Below are 14,110 nucleotides of genomic sequence, written 5' to 3'. Positions count from 1 at the left end.
GAGTGACCACATGTGACCAGCAGGAGGTTTGTAGAGCCATATGCACAGTTCAGTACTAAATTTTAAGTTTACCTAGAGGGGACAGACTGCAGAAGATTGTGCAGTGTTGCTCCTACATTGAGCTGGAGTATAAGCTTCACGCTAGGGACAGCTGGTGAGAGTTCACCCGGAGGCCACACCCACATTGCTAGCTATAACTTAACAACGTAACAACGTTAGCCTTACCTCGCGAGTTTAACATCAGACTCTAGCAGATTCAGTGTCGGTGTGAGTAAGTTGGGATCATTTAATGGCTCTGCGTTGCAATGTGAGCCGCCGCTGCTGTGTTAGCTCGTGCTAACCGGGCAGACTCTGACCTGATCAGTCGACCAGAAGAACTGCTCTGGAGACAGTCCTTCGAAACTGCATCTAACTTGTGGAACAGCAACAACAGAAGTTTATTAAACTGCCAGGGAGCCGTACAAGCAAGGACTCCAGCTGTAAGCTGTCCTTCAGTGTTGCCCAGGACACATTAGCTGAAAGAATGTGGCCATATATGGCCCAGACCACTTCTGAATGCTGTCTGAGCAATCTCAAGACACACTGAGAACACATTGGGTGCATTCACACCTGAACTTAGGGCTGACCACATTTGATCTGATCACCTGAGGCGCATGTTAACACCAGGTGTAAACAGGGCCATACAAATTCCTGTCAACAGTTTGTTATTCCACTGGTGGACAGATGGTGGCATTAATGGGCCAAGAAACAAACCCATGCTCCAGTGTTAAGGCACGGACAAAGAAAACCCTACCAGCTAGAAAGCATGAATGTAGGCACGGCAGGATTTAGTATTTTGTTTCATAAGAGAGTAAAGATTTTATCTATGAAAAGAAATGCAGTTTTAAGTTATTACTGCAGCAGGAACATTCACACTGTAGCTGGACATCCCGTCTCATCTCCTGTCTTTTCTTGTTCTTTTCGCAGCTAAGCGGCTAAAGAAAGGCATGGCAACAGCCAAACAGAGACTTGGAAAGATTTTAAAGATCCATCGAAATGGAAAGCTCCTCCTGTAGCATGCAGCAGACTGCTGTCGGACTGGGAATTCATGAGCTGGGTCCCATCCCAACCTCACCCCCTGTTCACTGATTAAAGCCAACAATGGAGAAAAAAAGAAAAAAAAAAAAAAAAAAAGAAAGAAAATCATGCATTTTTCAATTTCTAAGAAGAACATCACGCAAATAGGTTTTTGCCTCTACTTATACTTTATAACTTTCAGATATTAAAGTGTACAGAACCTACTATAAATATTTTTTAAGAGAACATGTCTCATTTTACTACAGCTGTCAGTTTATCAGGGGTTGCTAAAACATGAAGTAGAAGTACATTGCAGTCATTCCAAGATTTTTGAAAGTATCCCTTGCATGTATTCAGTTGCATGTGCGCTTGGGTCAGGGTTCGGGGATTTTACACGTTAATTCCTACTATATGGATGCAGCTTATCATTCAGCCACACTGATGATCAACGGGTGGAAACGGAAAAACCAGCTCCTTTCTTCCCTCCCAGATTCTCCGTGTACGGCGGAGCGATTGGAGTCAACTCAAGCATTTATCTCTTTATGTTAACACTTAACATTTGCAGAGCACTATCAGCGGTGATATTTATTTATTGGTGTTGAGGCGTAGATAGGAAGCGGGACTGAAAGGAACAACTGTAAAGCACAAAGTGAATCGTGGATATGGCTGTGTATGAAACAGCAGCAGTGAGGCGAACATAGGACGAAGTGGCAAACATGAAAATCATAGGATTTCTGACACTACGTGGGACCTGTGGCTCATGATAAGCCTCATCCATGTCAGGTTTGCAGTTACATGGGGATACTTTCTCTCTTCTTTTGCTTTCACAGGCAGCACCGACTCATCTCTGCGTTTTTACGGCTTCACACAGTTCAGTATATAGAATGTAGCTTGTACATAGCCTTTTAAATTACTACTTTTTGTATCCTTTCCCCTTAAGGCTTAATTCTACATTTTTACTGGTTTTGCTAATTATGAATAAATGAATAAAAATATATATATGAATATACAGTATAGTCCTGATTTCTGAACTTTTTTTTTTTTTTAACAGCAGAGATTTTTTTGTTTGTTTGTTTTTTTGCGTTAGATTTTAAGGTGTTGCCTGGAAAGCAACTGAAGAAATAATACATTTTATTGTCATATGGCCTTACATACACAAAGCTAATTGTATTGTGATTCTGTTTGAACAAGAGACGAAGCTTTGAGGAAAAATGATATAAAAGGAAAAAAAAAAACACTTAAAGTTTCTATGACCAGCCTCTTGTTCGAGTTCTAGTATCCTGAAGGGTTTCGGAATTATTTTACTAGCACCTTGTGAAGTGTTTATGTGTCAGTGATGTAATTTATTAATGTTTGTAGCTTTTTTATACTTGTACAATTCTTAAGAGTTTTTGTTTTTGAATATTTCATTGACTTGTGAAAATTACCCTTAGCAGACGATTATTGTTTTCCCCTGTTTTGTTTTTATTTTTTGTTGGTTTTTTTGGATGTGTGTGTGTTTGGGGGACATCACAAACATTTTACACACTAGAATATACGTTAACATTTTTTTTTCCTGTCTTCACTCAATGTCAATGTTATCATGGAAAACATTTCCAGCCTGACATGTTATTATTGTTATTATTATTATTATTATTATTATTGTTAATATTATAGTTATAAGCAGCTGCGTCCACGCCTCCATCACACCCTTTTATTTTGGTCCGGACATTTTGAACGTTTAATGAGCTATACTCTATAGCAGCAGTGTTTTAGTCACAGATGTAAACCATGCGTCCACTTCTCAGAGATGAGATGCGCTCCGATCAAACTGTCAGTGGGACATATTTTCAGGTTTTTATTTGTACAATATGTGTATTGCTTTGTTGTGGTTTATTTTTGTATGTCCGACCTATTAAATGCATCCACTGTGCCAGGACAGTGAATGATACCTGTTGTAGCTGTCTTCCCTTACTGTTATTTGCAGTACTAGTAAGTATTTACAATCCTTTTTGACCTGAATCTATATTTTTCTGTATTTAGACGATTCTGTTTGAGATCATGGCTCACTTTTTTAAGACATCGAGAAATGGCAAACTCCGAGGAACAAGCATATTGTTGTTGAATGATATGATTGTCCGCCTTGTTTACTTTTGCAATACAGTTACTGTGGAAAACCTCCTTTGTAATGTGTTCCTCTCCCACTCGCTATGTGACAGCTTCTGTGGTGACGACTAAACATGTTTTTCCTGCTTCACATTGTCATGCTTTGAAGTTGCATCAAATCCAGCATCACACTGATCACAGACTGATTTTTTTTGTTTGTTTGTTTGGGGTTTTTTTTGTTCCTTAAAAACTAAAAAATCAGCCCAAGCTCTCAGCTTCTGGACTCAGTTTAGGATCTTGCCTCCTGGAGCTTGAGCAGCTGCTTTAGCCAAGTCATTAATTAAAACCAAGCCAAAGTCAACACCATTAAAAATGTATTAACGTAAAAGTGCTCTCAAGTAGTCGGACTCTTTTTACTGGAGGACGCCCTTTCACCATCCTGAGCAGGTGTTGCAGTGTTTAAAGAGAACGTACACTGAAAGTCACACAGGATTCTGCTCAGTCAGGAAAACGTATTTCCTGGTGTTTACTTCTACTGCCTCGCATGATTTGATTTTGTTCTTAAATCTGTGGTTAGACAGCCGGTGTTAGTGTCAAACACTAAAGCAACAGCAAGTCTACGCCACTAGATGGAGTCAAAAAAATGTAAGAATACAGCATCTGATGCATGTTTTTAAATCATCTTAGTGCAGTAATGTTCAGGCAGACCACAAATGCAGGATGCAAATATTGCAGAGCGGCTGTGTTTTGGTATGAGCTGCATATTTAGACTGAAAGGCTTGACCATTCAGTAAGCTTTTAATACACATTTAGATCCAGATTTTATCAGCACAATTACAGAAGAGAAAGGAAAACAACTTTTGAAGACAGGATGTGAACATCAATAAGGATCAATGAGTGTCTCCAACAAAAATAAGTCAATTAACTTTCACTCTGTGTAATTACAGACTGATTACATCAATGGGGAAGTTATGTGAAGCCTTCATACATTATGTTTTATTGCTGGCCTTATAACACATCTGGACACAATTGATTTCACACAAAAAAATAAAAAAATAAAACACGCACAGTGATCTTCATGGGAGTCTGCATCTCCCCATGTTGATGTTTTATTGAATTTCTCAATCAGATCTGAGTGTGTGTGTGTGTGTGTGTGTGTGTGTGTGTGTGTGTGTGTGTGAATGAGGCGCGGGCGTACAGCGAAGCCGCACGGCTGTTAAAGGTCGTGACCCCGTTTCCACCCTGGTTAGCATCAAAGTGAGTTGTTATGGTTAGCTAATTGTTAACACACAAGAACGTGAAGTGCTCCGACATCAGCAAATGAAACAATCACATAATTAGCCCTCGCAGGATCATTTTCACACACCGACATGAAAGCGAGCTCACACTCTCACTGCAGCAGGCTGACTTAGATGGGTTTACTCTGAGTCTGTTTTCAGTGCAATTAAAAATGACAATCTAAAGCTGGCAGGAAGCTACAGCACAGGCAAAAGTAGGTGAAAATATACTTTTTATTTTATATTTTATTATCATATTTAATTTCCATATTATATACTATATATACTATATAGTGCATGCATATACAATGCATACAAAAGTAAAGTCAAAGTTAATTTAGTGCAAAAACTTTCTCAATTTTATCTAATAATTTCTGTCTTTATCTGAGGTTTATTTATTTTTTAATATATAGTCAAGAAAATGGCCCGTGCAGGAAAAATATTTCAATCTTTTCTAAATATAAATCAATTTGTCCAATTTTAGAGTATTCTAGACATGAGGTACACTGCTACAACAATTTGACTGGAATTTTATTACATTCGAAGCTGGTTAAAAAGAATCTTACTGCACTGGCAGAAATTTTTCACCTGTAAAAAAGAAAAAATATTGAAATTTTTTACAGTGTAATAATGTTGAATTTATAGATGTAGAAAAGTGCACAACATATTGTCTTTACCCATCACCAAGTTGTGGTCCCTGAACACTGTCTCCCCTCCCTCCTCGTCTCTTTGTCAGTTCCACCAGTGCAGTTGGTCCCCTTGAAAGGGCAAGTGGGATCACAATTTAAATGTCAATGTATTAAAAACAATGCCTGCAGAGTGTTACAGTCTAACTGCATTCATGGCCACGCTGCACCGGCTTAGTGATCACAGATGTGAATGGGCTGCCCTCGCTTGCTTTGAAAACCCTCCGGTCCTGTACGAGAGTCCCAAGTGGTCAGGAGAAACGTGCCATGTGAGAGATGTCTTAATTACACAGGAATGTCAGGTTAAGCTTTGCCTTTGTGTGGCCGTGCAATGATGCAAGTTGTTAAAAGATTTTTTTTTAAAGCGCCCCTTTGCTCTGCCTTTTATTCTTCCAATTCTTCCAAGTTCAGAGCTGTCATTAGTAATAATGCGTGGTGATTCCTCTGCCAACAGATTGGTAAAGCCATAGAGATCTGCAACAGCGTACTGGCCCTGGAGCGATCTGCTCACAAAGAGGCTTAGGCTGCCTGTTTTTGTGGCGGTGATGAAAAGTGGCAGACCTGTAGCTTGTGTTTCTCTGCAGTTGTTTGGAGCTGCTCCCCTCTGCGTGGATTAACTGCTCTGTCAGCCAACAGGAACTCCTCTGCTGGTGTTTCACCGAGAGCTCAAAAGTGCAGAGAGACGTTTGGCCTCTGTCGACACACACACACACACACACACACACACACACATACACATAGACACACTTTTTCCTGTGTGTTTTGGTTTGCTTCCTAAGAAGTATCAATGAAATTACTCATAAGATAACTTTTAATATATAAGACAGGTTATTATCATGGTGCATGTGACATTTGAGTCAGCAGGTAGGATTTCAGTGTTGCCTGAACAGGTGAATTGTACTGGGATCAAACTTGAAACCTTCTTGCCACGGTTTAACTTCCGAGACATGCTGCTGCTCCACCAAGTGTACAAAGGGTTAATTTTCTGAAAGTTCTCTATTTGAGGGCTTAAAGATACTTCAGTAATGGAGTGAGAGGAAGCTAAAACTTAAAAAGCGTTGTCAAACAAAACACTGAGTTACTTCAGCATAAAAATGAACGTCCGACAGCTTGAGAAGTGCAAGTAAACGCTGCCCGGTTTCAAGACAAACACAGAGGCTCTGTTTTATGGTGCCGTGTTTCCTTAACCTTTGGCAGGCCTGAAATTTTGGAACTGGAAAACAACACTTCATCGTTAATTTTTGACGCCCATCAAGGAAACGACTGTCACGAGTGACGTGAGAGCCCACCCAAATGAGAGTATTATTAATGTGAGCGTGATCAAGGCCTCGGTGGAAGGCTTGTTTTATACACTGACTGCTCACAGGGACAGCTGGAGCAGTCTGAGCAGACATGATTTTTGCTTAATTTATATATCAATAGCACACCAAAGTTTTGTTATGTATTTATTAAACATTTAGACGTTCACCATGGTTTTATGGTGGAATAAAGACTATTCCTCCCTGCAATGCAAATGCTCTACCTACATATTCATGATTAAATACATGTCCTTGACATTTGTTTTACCACATGAAAATAAACCAGAGAAGTGTATAATTTCCATGAAAAACACCTTGTAAAATTTGCTTTAACTCCAAAGGGGAATTAAAAACCGAGCCTAACCTCATTCACTGCATTAAGGCTCTGTGACACTGCAATCATGGGAACAGGAACACTTCACATTATTCCTACTTAAATTCACGCATTACTCCAAGTTTGTTACACTCACTGCTTAAACTGAACAAATAGCCCAAATTAGCTTTTTTTGTATGTGTGTGTTACATTTTAACAGAGTGCTAACATGTTACACCTGGAGGCAACAGGTCATTTAGAGCAAAGGCCCACCTGCTGGCTGCAGAATAAAAGTATATTTTAGTGGAATTGAGTATCTGAAAAGTTCAGAATAATTATCAGTTAATGCGGGACACAAAATATCCTCAGTTGCTGTTGTTATTTATCATTATTATAGGCTACATTTAAAGTTCAGAGGCTGATAGAGTAGTTTTAAAAAAGGGGTTTAAGTGTGCCCCACACTCACAATTTCAAGTGCCCCAACTGTGAGAAAACAAGAATCACATGCCCAAAGCCTTTAGCAATGAAAGCAGATGGCACAAATTTGGTGCCAAGTGGGGCTGGTTGCCTGTTGCCCCTCTGCAATTTGATTGGCTATTTGTTGTCGTCATTTGCTCATAATTGGCAGAAGGTTGTATTTCTTTCAAAGAAGACATAAGTAACTGTGATCATCATGAACAATAATCGATTTTTGAGAACATATTTTTTTATTTGTCTGCCTTTAAGAAAAACTATACACCTTGGTGCCCACCAGCTGTGGAATATTATTATAGACCAAACCACTGGAGAAAAATAATTACATTTAATGTGCATATTGTTAACTGCTACCTTGTTGAGAACACATTTTCTTTGCTTTGTGTGTGTTACTCCGAGGTGATGGTACCTATTCAAGAACAGGCCTTCAGGATCGCAAACAACTCTCCTCACCAAACATGAAGCAGAACAAGGTAAAAGTTGCCATGCACTGCAGAGCAAACATATCTACAGAGGAGGAACTGAGCAGTATAACAGCATGTTGAAGAGAACAGGTATGTGCTGTTATCACCTGGGTTTAACCATGTAGGAAATATGAAATAGGACCAAAGTATTAGTCCAAAGTTACTGCCCTATCATTTTTTCCACTTAAAAATACCTCTAGTTTTACGAGTTTTAAATCAGTGGTGTTAATTAAGCTGCGGTAGCTGAATTGAATGAGTAAGAGTTCATTTAACATTTTATTTTGACGTGACTGCCAGCAATGTTGACATTGTAGCCATTTTGCTCCCAGTTTGTTAACACAAGTGGTGCTTTCACCAAGTATGAAAGAAAGTAGCTGAACAAAACTGTCAAATTCCTGATATCACTGACTTTCAACCACGTACAACTAGGGGAAGACATTAATTTTTTCTCTGTAGGCTGCTTGTTATTTCTTTCCCAAAACTAAGGGTGTGTTCGTAAATCCAATCTGACGCTCTACACTAAATTGAAAGTGCTGTTGTTTGAGCATTCTCTTTCTACATGAATTAACGAATGGTTTAGCTAATCACTCAACTTGGCGCTCTGCTGCTCCATCTCCCCAGACACGGTGCCCAGAGGACGCTATGCTGCTCCAAGAGTGTGCTGTTCTTAATATCCAAACGCTATGTTCCAACAGCGTTCAAAATTTTCAAATGGTCCAGTTTGTGAAAGAACACCCTCCAGCTTAAGTATTTTCAAACTACCGTTAGCTAACATCACTCAATGTATTTTTCGTAGCTGGTTCCTGTAATTGAAAAATACAACTTTTTATGACTTAACATCATTACAGTTTAATGTTTCCCACCTAATTTAGGCAGTAGCTATTTCCATTTATGATGGAGGATAAAGCTAAACACCAGCTACGCTAGCAAGATTAGCGTTTTTGGCAGGCTCTCAAGCTAACGTTAAGTACAAATAAAACACGGGAGCGTATCTATGTTTACCGGGTTCTATGTTCCCCACTTAACCCTGCAAAAAAGGTTCCCCAGTTACACAAAAAAGGTTCTATGTTTCCTGGGTTCTATGTTCCCGGCTCAACCAAGCGGGAAACATAGAACCCTTTTTGTGTAAGTGGGGAACATAGAACCCGGGAAACATAGAACCTGGGAAACATAGGGATGACCCCATAAAACACCAATGTAAAACTATTATCAGCCACTCAACTTAAATTTTAAAGGTTAATAATGATAAATAATGTATTAAACCACAATAAAATTAAATTTTACTCAGTACCACTTAAACACATGTTTTTTGGTAGGCCTTTGCCCCAGATGACTCATCACCTCCAGGTGTAACACGTTAGCAATCTGTTAAAATATTTAACAGAATAAAAAAGCTTATTTGAGCTATTTATACAGTATTTAGGAGCAGAGAGTGTAACAACCTTGGAATAATGAAAGTAAGAATAATGTGAAGTCTTCACTTTGCAGTTACTCCGAAGTGGGCATCCACAGACACAGGGTCATATGCTGTATAGATTGTAAAGCCTGTTGAGACAAATTTGTCATCTGGGTTATATAGATGAATAAATCAACTTACCTGCAATCTCATCTTTTGACTCCCATGGAGTATAATAATAATAATAATAATAATATATACATGTACATATATATATATATATACATACATGTAGCCTATATCAGCAGCCTATTATTGTCAGTGTTGCAAATTGTAGACAGACAGAGAGACAGACAGTGAAACAAAGATACATTTAATCAATATGAACTTTCTAAAAAAACTAGTTCAAAAGGACAGGAAAGCAGGAAGAACACATTTGGAGCATTCTCTTCCTTCCAGCACATGTTTAATACATATTTTTATAGCTGCAGTACATTAACATCTTTCCACAGAACCTTGACTGTAAATGACTCTTTCATTTCCTTTTCCTTTCTAATTAACAGACCTCCTGCATCTTTCTCTTTTCACATTATTTGTATTTTAGTATCCAGCTCCAACCGCTGGCTCAACGTCAGGACACATGTAGCTGCACACCGTAAATAAATGTGATCATTTCAGAGTTGAGCACAGAGTTGTTTTTGAGAGAGCGTGTGTTAGTCAGGGGAAAGAGAAAATGAGTGAGTGAAGTGTTTTACACTGTCATTGCACCAAGGCCTCCGGACATAAACATCTATGATGTGCACTTTGTGATAGATCTCTGTAAACAGAGAAGCTAAACAACAGATGCAACATATTTAACTCTGCAACGCACAAATGCAAACATCTGTTAGCATAGCTGAGCAGTTATTTTTAGAGGATTTTTGTTTATAGGAACCAGCTCAAGCAGAATACAGTAGATTGGTAACAGTAAATCTCTTGGTAGGCCTATACTGACATTAGTGCTAGTGTAGCAGGAGCAACAGTGGTGATAGCTGTAAGAGGATGGTGACATATCATTTCAGATGTATCATTAGAGTAGAAGGTAGTAGTGGTGATGATGATAATTAAAGATCAATCAGTGCATTGGTTTTGCTAATGTGATCTTGTCAGACTAGTATGTAAAGATGAATTAGTCATGATGAATAGGCTGCTTTTGCTGTTAAAGAATTAATTTCATTCATTTAATGTTTATTATACTTCAAATTTTAGTTCTTTTGAAAGTGTTTGTATGAGCTGCTTTTAAGTTTAAGTTTAAGTTTATTTACTTTATTAATCCCCCTGAGGAGAAATTCAATGAGTCTTGTTTTTCTTATCTTGATTTTTTGTTGTTATCAGTAATTTGTTAATTAACTTTCTAGTGTAGCTAACGGTTTACTGCTATATGTAAGTGTTATATATTTATATTTTTTCAGCTTTAAAGTACCTTCCTGCATGTCTATGAGTCAATTCTAATCACCAAATTTAGGGGATTCTCATCAAAATTATTTGTTAATGTTTTGTCTTCCTAATTAAACAATGTATTTTTAAAAAAAAAAAATCAGCCAAAATATTATCTTTTTTTTCTTTCAAGTATAAATATATTTCCCCAAAAATCTAGTATCAGTTGTGCTTTAATAATAACAATAGTATTAGTGTTATTAGAAGTAATGATAAAAAGTGATATCTGTGAGAAATGTTGCTTGCATTGCTGTCATAACAGTTATCATAGTGGCTCTGATTTCATTGTGGATGACGTGGATATAAATTACACTCAGCTGGCACTGGGAGTCTCCCAAGTACAATTACTCTGTTTACATGCAGTAGTAGGGGAGGGAAATTGCTTTTGAAAGCACTCTTTAAGGTCATGGTTTTGTTGCTGTGCGTAAGCCCAATGTTTACCCGAGTATTTTAAGGAAACTCAAAGCCACGCCACGCATCAACAAGTGTCTTAAACGGCTGCACAAAGGGCCCGTTTTTAGCCCGACTCAGGCAAATGCTCACCTAATCCTCTGGAGAGGCTCCTGTGACGGGTCCCGCCGTCAAGGGCTGCGTGAGGCCTCTTTAACAAGGTGCTGAAGTCACTTAAGCACCGAGTAAACAAACAAACAATCCAAATCATTCGCTGCATTTCCTGGACTCAGTTCCCTAAACAACTGCACGCACAATGCATCTACCGGCGGTGTGTCCAAAGCTGCTGTGTGGTCATCTGTGTGTAATTATTCATACATGGGAATTCCAATGACGTGCTGTGCTGGTGAGGCAGCATTACCCTTCTCTGAAACAAGTGGGGTTTATTTTCGAACCTCTGCCTTTTCTCCATGGCCAGATTGCCCGGAGAGATTGGCTTTCTCCGGGCTGTGTAACAGATACCATCTAAATCATTAGGGCTCATTCATTGCCATGTGCCACTCTGCGGCTCGGGTTCCTGTGACCCTGAGGTCAAGCGGCTGAGAGCTCCCTGACCTCCAGCACTTCCTCTGAATATTAACAGGGTAGTTATGTAGTCAAAAGCCCTGATATAGAACATTGGTTCATTTAGATAATAGCCAATCAGGCGGAGCGGCGAGGAGTGCAGTGATCTCCACAGGATGGCTGGGCCTTTATGTGGCTTACTGAGGGCATAATGACAGCAAACAGAGGAAGCGTAGGCCTCTCTGGCTGAAATTATGCGGTCACATGCCTGCTGGCTGTAATGCTTTCCTTTAACCCAGCTAAGTTGGGCTCCTTATGGGGGACAAATCCAGCCAGGCTCTATTATGAAGATGAATGTTGTGCAGTTATCATGCAGACATTGGGCTTTAATACAAGACAGAGTGAAGTTTAAAGGCTACCATGGTGAAAGAAGCATTTACCATGCAACCTCTGTGTGTGATGGTAATCCAAATCATCAGTGCTGAAATATTCAAATGATTTTTAAAGAAAGTTTGTGTGAACCCGCTGACTTGAAACTGGAAATTATTAGATTGCGGTGTGAGACTTTTTTTCTCCCTTCAAATCTGTGAGTTTGTGTACTTTATCAGTGCAGTCCTGCGTGCTCCAAACTGCAGTGCACGCCAAAATCACTCACGACAAATTACAACTAGCTGGTGTCAAATCTCTCTGACACGCCTGTCTTTTCAAAGGCAATTGTGGCTTTGAAATCGCAGAATGCAATCAGTGAAGCGTCTTTTAATATTTTGATTGTGGCAGTTAAATTGGAAGTTATCTTGTTAAAGCAATCTTTGCCTGATCTTTCCTTCATGCCTCCCACAGCAACCGGTGACCCTGTTTGACTGCCAAGCAGCCGCTGTTCATCCACAGCCTCGCTATCAGGCCTTTAATCAGTAAAACATCGCTGTGTGTTTGTGGAGCTGAAATGGAGCGTGGCAGTCGCTGGAGGCTCTCAGGAGATGGACAGCAGCCACATTGTCACCCCTTTGTGCTTAATTGTCCATGTGCTGGAGGAGCGGAGATGTGAGGGATGAGGCTGCAGTAGTTGTCAGTGATGAGAGGTGTCACAGCAGACAAAGAGAGAAGTTCTTCTTTTCTTTTTTAAGTCAATTAGCCTTGGATTCATCTTGCAACACTTGCTTGTACTTCATCAGTGGATTAAGAGTATTCCGTGTGATTCCAGTGCAGTTTCTTCTGTTTTAGGAATTGCCTAAAAATAAGTGTAAGTGTCTCATTCTGTCTTGTGGCAAACAAGACAGAATGAGACAGAATCAAGACTATTTAAAATCTTGAAACCCTGTTGAACTACTTTTGTTTTAATTGAAAAAAAAAAAAAAAAAAACCCGAGACATAAAATTATGTATTTTTTTTGGAAATTTCTTAAATTTGCTCTTACCTGTGTAGTATACGAAATCAGGCTTGGTTTCAAGACCACTTATCAAAGGTTTCAGTCTTGTCTCAGTCTCAGACAGAGAAGACTCTGGATTTCATTTTAAGACCTGTCTAGACCACACCTGACCACACCTTTGCAATGCATTTTGATCATTTTGTCAAGACATTTCTAATGGTACACTTACACATACACACATATACACAGTATATGGCAATACAAGAGGTGAATGAAGAGGAATCTTCATTTGTTTATGGATTTTTTTGGGAATGTGGATTTTTCAGATCAATTTAAGGGATGCCTTTGGTTTGCATGATCCACATTTTACTGTAACTGTGTCATGCAGTGTGGGGCTGGCAATGGTCAGGGCTTGGTCTTGACTCAGTCTTGATGCACTTTGATTCTGACCATGACTTGGTCTCGGTTTAGATGATCTGGTTCTTACTGTATATTGTGTAGAAGTTTAAAAGACTTCTCAAATTATTCAGATGGATAAATCTAAAAAGATCAAGGACTAACTCTTTAAAGTTAGAGTTAATTGGGTTTCTACCACTTGGCAGCAGATGTTACATTGCTATTACACAGTTGTAAAATTGACATATTACCACCATATAAACTTTTTTTTAAGTTAAGCATGTTAGCAAGCCATCATCTATACACATCCAGTAAAGACAGAGCGACACTGACATTCATTTGGAGCTGTGTCTCTGACCAATGTTAAGTGAAAATTAGCTCTTTTTTAAGCTCTGTTTTGGTCGCCACCATCTCATCACATTTCTGTATTAAAAACAGTTGCCAGCCAGAAAAGAGGTTGATGAGAGCTGCGAGACTCAACCAAAACAGTAAAGTTGTGGACCTTAAAATCAGAACAACATCGTATCCTTATAGAATGGTTCGAATATCGATTCGGATATCCATACAAATAATTATGATATTACTTAATTAACGTAAAGTTACGGAGGTTAGGTTTAAGGAAAAGAAACATGATGAGGACGTACCTTAAAACAACATGCGTCTCCTGGGAAAAGTCCCTGGGGAACCTGTGTTTTGTGACACATCCACTGCCTCCACCTGCCGCCTTATTTACTCCCATCAGCGCATTGGTCATTTGATCACCGCCCTCCAAAATACATGGATCATGTGCAAATTACTGGCTCATGATTATGTGGCATATGTTCGTATGTTTGGGCGTGTTATGTCGGAAAACGTTCGGTCTATGAAAA

At 39.1% G+C, this 14,110-nt stretch overlaps 1 protein-coding gene across 3 annotated transcripts in view; it reads left to right on the top strand.

The window, feature by feature from the left end:
- The window catches only part of phf2 (PHD finger protein 2), a 41,601-nt gene extending 37,414 nt beyond the window's left edge, over positions 1-4,187 (top strand). Inside the window, exon 23 of one of the 3 annotated variants that reach the window (XM_049579444.1) lies at positions 967-4,187. Coding sequence is in view for 2 of the 3 variants with exons in the window: in XM_049579436.1 (XP_049435393.1) it covers positions 967-1,055 (89 nt within the window). In the remaining variant the exon portion in view is untranslated. The remainder of the gene's footprint in view (positions 1-966) is intronic. The other 2 variants (XM_049579436.1, XM_049579427.1) reach the window with 2 other exon arrangements.
- Positions 4,188-14,110: the final 9,923 nt, after the last annotated feature.

The sequence above is a fragment of the Epinephelus fuscoguttatus genome, linkage group LG1 (genome assembly GCF_011397635.1).
Source record: "Epinephelus fuscoguttatus linkage group LG1, E.fuscoguttatus.final_Chr_v1".
Lineage (NCBI taxonomy): Eukaryota > Metazoa > Chordata > Actinopteri > Perciformes > Serranidae > Epinephelus > Epinephelus fuscoguttatus.
Note: the sequence above shows the minus strand (reverse complement) of the source record. Positions and strands in the feature narration are given on the sequence as shown.